This window comes from Lemur catta, chromosome 9, assembly GCF_020740605.2.
Source record: "Lemur catta isolate mLemCat1 chromosome 9, mLemCat1.pri, whole genome shotgun sequence".
NCBI classification, from domain to species: domain Eukaryota; kingdom Metazoa; phylum Chordata; class Mammalia; order Primates; family Lemuridae; genus Lemur; species Lemur catta.
The window spans coordinates 578,926-584,925 of NC_059136.1; the positions used below are offsets into that span (position 1 = coordinate 578,926).

A 6,000-nucleotide genomic window follows, 5' to 3' on the forward strand; every position below is an offset into this window, starting at 1 on the left:
GCCCAATCGGCAGTGATGGGGGCACGGCTCCAAGCACGAGCACATGTCCTCCATGTCCCTCCTGCGACCGGCTGCTTGTGGGATTCCACGCCCGAGCCCGGAACTGGGCAATCCGGAGTCCACACAGTCAGGGATTCTTAGACGCCAGGTGAGTTCTAGGTCTGACTCACTCTGTGCTGTTGGGACTCCCTTCCCTCCTCTGGGCCTCAGTTTCTCAGTCTGTAAAATGGGAAGGAGGGCCATACAACCTAAAACTGAGGTTCCGTTCAGCTTGAACATCTGGTGACCTGAACAACCCTGTCCAGGTAGGTATAATTCAGATTCAACTAAGATTTGTCTAGATCTAGCTACAATGTATTGCAAGCATAATGTTATACAGGTTATTTAATTCAGTGCTCTGAAAACCCCGGAAAGGTCAGTGTTTTTATCTACCTTTTGTAGATTTCAAAACTGAGGCTCAGAGAAGTTTAGTGAGTTAACTGAAGTCACACAGCCAGGAAGTCATAGAGCTGAGATTCAGTCTCAGGCCCATCTGTCTTCATGTCAGGGTGCTGAGAACAGACACTATGAGCCCACACCTCCTCCCTGCCCGCCCAGGAGCTCAGGGAAGGAGGGGCTGGGGTCGGGGCTGGGTGGAGGTAGGTACAGGTAGACTTTGGCTGCAGGGGGGCAAGTTATCCAGGGCTGGGAGCAGAGTCCCTGCATCTGGCTCTCCCATGCACGACCTCAAGGCTCCACTGGGGCTTTAAGCTCAGGGCTGCCTGCCCCCCCTGCACTGGGCCGTCTGGGAGCCCTGCCATGCAGCTTGTCACCCCCAGACACCCACCCTCGACAATTCCTGTCCACCTTCCCAGTCCCCAGAAACCATCTCCCAGCACCATGGCTGACAGCAGGAAGGAAAGATGTGCCAGACACCCTCCTTAGCTCCCCGTCCTGACAATTAGGGGGAGACTCCAGGAGAGCTTTTAATTCAACCCATTCAACTGCCACTGTCTGTACCCTCATGCAGCAAGGGTTCTGAGATCTCCGTTGGCTGCTCAGAACCTAGGGTGGCCTCGACTCCCCCTGCGACACTGGACAGGTGAATGTTTTCTCTGGCCCCAAAGTCCCCTGCCAGTCGTCACCAGCCGGCTGGGCCCTACGGATGTCAGGTCTCTGTCAACGGTGACATCTTAGGACTCACAATCATCTGCTTAACCTTCTGCTTAACGCCTCTGGAAAGCGCATCAAGCAGAAGGCTGCCCCTTGCGCTCTGGGTGCTCCCCGCGGGCCACCAAAGGCGCCCGCCCTCCCTCCAAGCCCAGGGCTCACCCCCACCTCCACCGTCCCCGGCAGACCCAGGCCCGGCCCGGAGCCTCGCAGCGCAGCTCGGAGCGCAGCGCAGCGCTCCAGGGGCGCAGGGCCGGGGGAGGAGCGCAGCACCCACTTGCCCTGCGGCCTCCGCAGCAGCCCTGGCCCTCGCCCGCGTCATGGCGGTCCCGGAGCCCCTGGGTTCGTCGTAAGCCCACCACGCTCGAGGGTACCGATCCGACCCCTGTGGCCCCACAGCCCCAGCTCGGGGGAGTTAGCGCAGGCTGCCCTTCGCCCCCCGTCGCAGGGAGTCCGCCTGGGCCAGCAGCTCGGACGCCTCCGCCGTGCCCTCCCTGCGCCTGGGCGCGGGCAACGGCACCTTCCTGGTCGGGGCAGTGGATCTGGGCTAGGAGCGCTGGCGGGAGGAGGTGGGGGTTGGGAGCACCATTTTTAGCTGGACATGGGTCTCGTCTCTGGTCCTTCGTACTCGTTTGCCCCGCGGCGTCTCGGGTCTGGGCCCCTTTGTCCCCGCCTCCCAGGGGCTCAGTGGGCGAAGGGCAGCCGCAGCGCACACCTACTCCGTGTCCGCAGTCCCTGCCCCCTCTGCCCGCCGCAGGGTCGCGCGCCGAGTAGGACCCAGACCCCCTGCTGCTCAGGGCGCCGAGAGCCTCCAGGGGCCAAAGTTCGGCGCCATCGGGCAGCCCAAGGCCCGAGCCCGGGGGCCGCGGCCGCGACGCGAGGAGGTCAGGACGCCGCTGTCTCACCTGTTTCTCCAGCGGCTCCTTGGCCGAGAGCGCCGGCTTGGGGGAGGGCGCGCGGTCGCAGACGCAGCCCTCCAGCAGGTAGAGCCCCGAGGGCCGGGAGCTCGAGTCGCTCTCGAAGTAGAAGAGCAGGTTCTGCAGCAGCGCGAACCACTTGGTTTGCCATTTTGTGTTGTCCGAACTCCGCTTGCTCAGGTAGCCCTTGCGCGTGCCGTCCTTGCGCGCCAGCAGCCCCAGGGACGCGACGTGGCCATCGTTCAGCCGGATGCCCTTCTGCATGGTGCTCGGAGGCAGCGAGACCCCAGCGCTTACATCTTCTCCGCGCGGCACCCCGCAGCCCCCCGTCCGTGCGCGCCGCGCTGCCTCTCTCTGGCGCTCGCTCGCTCCCCCTCGCTCTCCCCTCCCCCCAAATATCTGCGCTCCGGGATTTGGCGCCGGGCCGCGGCTTCGTGAATCCAGATGTACCGTTCCCCGCTGGAGCCGCTTCTACGCGCCGCAGAGCCCCGGGCCCAGGAGATGCCGCCCGACCCTCCCCCGGCGCCGGGCAAACTGGGGGACCGGCGATCTGCGCTCTGGCGAGGGGCAGGCGGAGTCATGTGACGCGATCCCTCGAAGAGCCCGTTTCAGCAGCGCGGACAGACACACGCACGCAGCCCGCCGAGGCGCAGAGCCGCGCAGGCTGCACCTTGGCGCCTCCCCTCCCCAGACACGCACACGCGCACGCAAGTCCTGCCCTCCTCCCCTGGTCTCCCTTCCTCCTTCGGGTGTTAAAAAGCAAATCGGATCAATTTTCGTTTAACCCAAGGCAGCCCAGGAGGCTCGCCATCCCGGGAGTTCCTTGCTCCCCACCGCGGCGCGCGCGCGCCCTGGGGTTAAGTCCCAGTTGTCATTTTCTCCCCAGCAGCCTCTCCCCGGCACTTTGTTTTTCTGATCCAAGGTGGATGGAGGAAGGTGGATGGCGAGATGGGTCTGAAAGAGCGTCCAGTCCTGGTCTGTGCGTAACTGGCCGAGCCTCATCACTCTCGGCCTCTGGCCCCCTCCGGCGGCTTCCAGCGACCACGGACCGCGCAGGGGGTGAGGTGGGGAGGGCGAGGTGAGCTTCGGTTTTATTTTATTTTATTTTATTTTGAGCGTTGCCATAATTACCGGCGCCACCCCCTGCGCCCCAGGTCTGGCTGGCGAGCCGCTGCTGGGAGTTTTCTGCAAATACCCCCAAGCCTGAAGGCGGGCTCCAAACGCGGGCGCCGGGGACCATGGGAGCCTTCAAATAGCTGCGCTGGCGCAATGATACCTTAATGATAGATTTTCCGTTCTTATTTTTAGCTCCCGTTCGCCTACACAGTTACACGGCATTTATCCGAGAACGTCACAGCGCCCGCATGCTGCACCAGGAGGGCGCGCGGGCCGCAGGCGAGCTGGGGGCTGCGCGGAGCGGGGAGCGCGCGCCGCCAGCTGCCGCAGAGGCCGGGGCTGGGCCGACCGGCAACGTGGGGCCCCGCACTCGCTGCGGGAGGGGCGCCCGCGCACCCTGGGAGGGGAGGCAGGGCACCATCTTTCCGCACGCACCTGCCGACGCCCCTCCCCGGCACCCCTCCCCGGACACAGACGCGCGCGCACAAAGGCACAGACACACACACGGACACACACAGGGACATACACACGGACACACACACAGACACACACAGACATACACAGGGACACGCACACGGACACGCAGGGATACACACACACACACACACACACACACACACACACACACATACCCCTTGGTCTGGAATGCTGGGGAAGGGGCTGGGGAGTCAGGTCGCCCTGGGCAGGTCGAGGGGAACCAGGGGGAGGCCCCGCGGTGGAGGAATGAGCCGCCGGTCCTGGGCGATGGCGCAGGCCTGTGCTCCGCGGGGACGTTTGCAGGACAGACCGGCCTCGGTAGCCTCAGTCCCCCCTCTCGGGCCCTCACTCCGGCTGGGACTCTAAGGCATCGCTGATGCAGATTTTTCTTCACAAGTAGTGGAAAGAAAGAGGGGCATGGCCAAGCCGCCTCATTGGGTCCTGTGTCCCTGCACGGGGACCGCCTTTGCCCCCGCCTGCTCTCTGCGCGGAAGCAGATTCCGGGACTGAGGTCCTCTAGGCGCTCCTCATCTAAACTTTTCTTGGAAGCCCATTACGGAGGCGGAGAAGACTTCAGGGAAGGGGCACTGTTCTAAGTGTTTTAGATCAAATTAAGCCATTTAATCTTCACGCAACCCAAAGCATTGTGCAGATGGGGGAAACTGAGGCATGGAGGAGTTGCTCAGGGTGCCCAGCTAGGAAGTGGCAGCTTGGAGTTGAACCGGGTGGTCTGTCCTGGAGGTTTATGTGGAGCTGGGTGGGGGCCCTGCTTGCAGGGGGCCGGCTTTTATCCTCAGAGGGGGTGGGTGGTCAGGGAGTGGCTCTCCCTGTGGGCCAGAGCCTGGGCCCGCAGGGAGGCTGCCCTGGCAGAGAGACCCCTGCTACAGTGGCACTGCCTGGGGACAGTTAGCAAGCACCCACAAAAGCATCAGTGGACTGTGTGCTGTTGTGGGTGATTTCAATGTGCAGAGACGCCAGCGAACCGCTGACACGTGGGGGAACTGATGATGTGGTCACATGCCTGAGTCACCTGGGGTCTGGTTAAAGGGCGGAGCCTCGTCAGTGGACCTGGGACAGGCCTGAGAACCTGATTTCCAACAGCTTCCTCTAAGCTGCTGGGCTGCAGACCACACTTTGGAAGATTCGGGGCACTCGTGAGGGGGGAAGGGGTGGGATTCATTCATTCACTCATTCATTCATTTACACACATTTCATTTCATTCCACCAGTGTTTACTTAGCCCCTAGTCTGTGTCAGGCATGGGCTGCGGGGCACAGTGACAAACAAAGCACAGCTCCTGCCTTGTGGGGCACAGACCAGCCCAGGGATCCCTTCTCTGGTCCTTAGTGTAGCAGGAGACATACCATTTCCCCTTAGGTCTGGGGAGGAGGTTCCGATCAGAGGTGTCAATCAGCAAAAGAACTCAGCCCTGGTGTGTCACAACCCCGGTGCACTTTGGAAGCACTTGGAGAGGTTTTGAAAACACCTGTGCTCAGGCTGCAGCTGGGGCTAGTTAAGCTGGAATCTCTGAGGGTGGGACCTGGGCACCTGTGCTTTCAAAAGCTCCCCAGGTTGTGCCAATCAGGGTTGAGAACCACAGCTCTAAAGCTTGGGTCGAGATAATCCCATCTGGACTCACTCACTCCCCCGTGCTGGCTTGGGAGTCTGAGCGACCCCTTGAGCTGGTCTTGGAGTTGCAGGAGCTCCTGGCAGGCCAGGCCATGCTGGGGACGGGAGGAGCAGCAGCCCTGGCACTGTGGTTCCACTCCTCTGCGCTGTGTGTATGCAGGTTTCTTTCCAGTCTCCACACACAGAAGCCGGAGCAGAGCTGCCGTCGGGCCCTCTGCCGTCATTCCTCTCGGTTCCACTGAGAGCTCAGGGCCCTTGGGAGCTGCTTAGGGTAGCTGGCTAAGGAGACATCGTTTGCCAGGCTGGCCCCAGCTTGGGCTGGGGTGAGGGGTGCCAGGGAGGGGTGGGCATGCCTTGCCATAGCTGCGAGACGTGGGCACAACAGCTCGTGCGTGCTGTCCAGCAGGCCTGCGCGGCCACGTTGCCCAGGGGTGGAGCGGGTGTGCACCAGAGTGTCGTCAGTGCTTCTGGGCTGCACTTTGTCTCATTCCACCCTCCCAGTAAGACTCTGAACTGGGGTGAACAGAGGCCTGCAGGGCAGGGACCCTGTGCCCAGAGTCCAGCAGAGGAGCCAGGATGGCTGGTTCCGAGGAACTGGCTCACTGGGTGCCCCGACTTCCAGCCCTCCGGGCTGAGGTCTCTGTAGGTGAGGAGCCAAGAGGGAGAAGCAAGGACTATTGTGGTGGGTTTGATCTCTCCATTTAGAAATGTCT

At 62.2% G+C, this 6,000-nt stretch overlaps 1 protein-coding gene across 2 annotated transcripts in view; it reads right to left on the reverse strand.

The window, feature by feature from the left end:
* RASGRF1 (Ras protein specific guanine nucleotide releasing factor 1) overlaps positions 1-2,330 on the reverse strand; it is a 78,501-nt gene extending 76,171 nt beyond the window's left edge. For both annotated transcript variants that reach the window (XM_045561038.1, XM_045561039.1), the window contains exon 1: positions 2,055-2,330. In XM_045561038.1, the coding sequence (XP_045416994.1) occupies positions 2,055-2,330 (276 nt within the window). The remainder of the gene's footprint in view (positions 1-2,054) is intronic.
* Between the last annotated feature and the right edge of the window lie 3,670 nt (positions 2,331-6,000).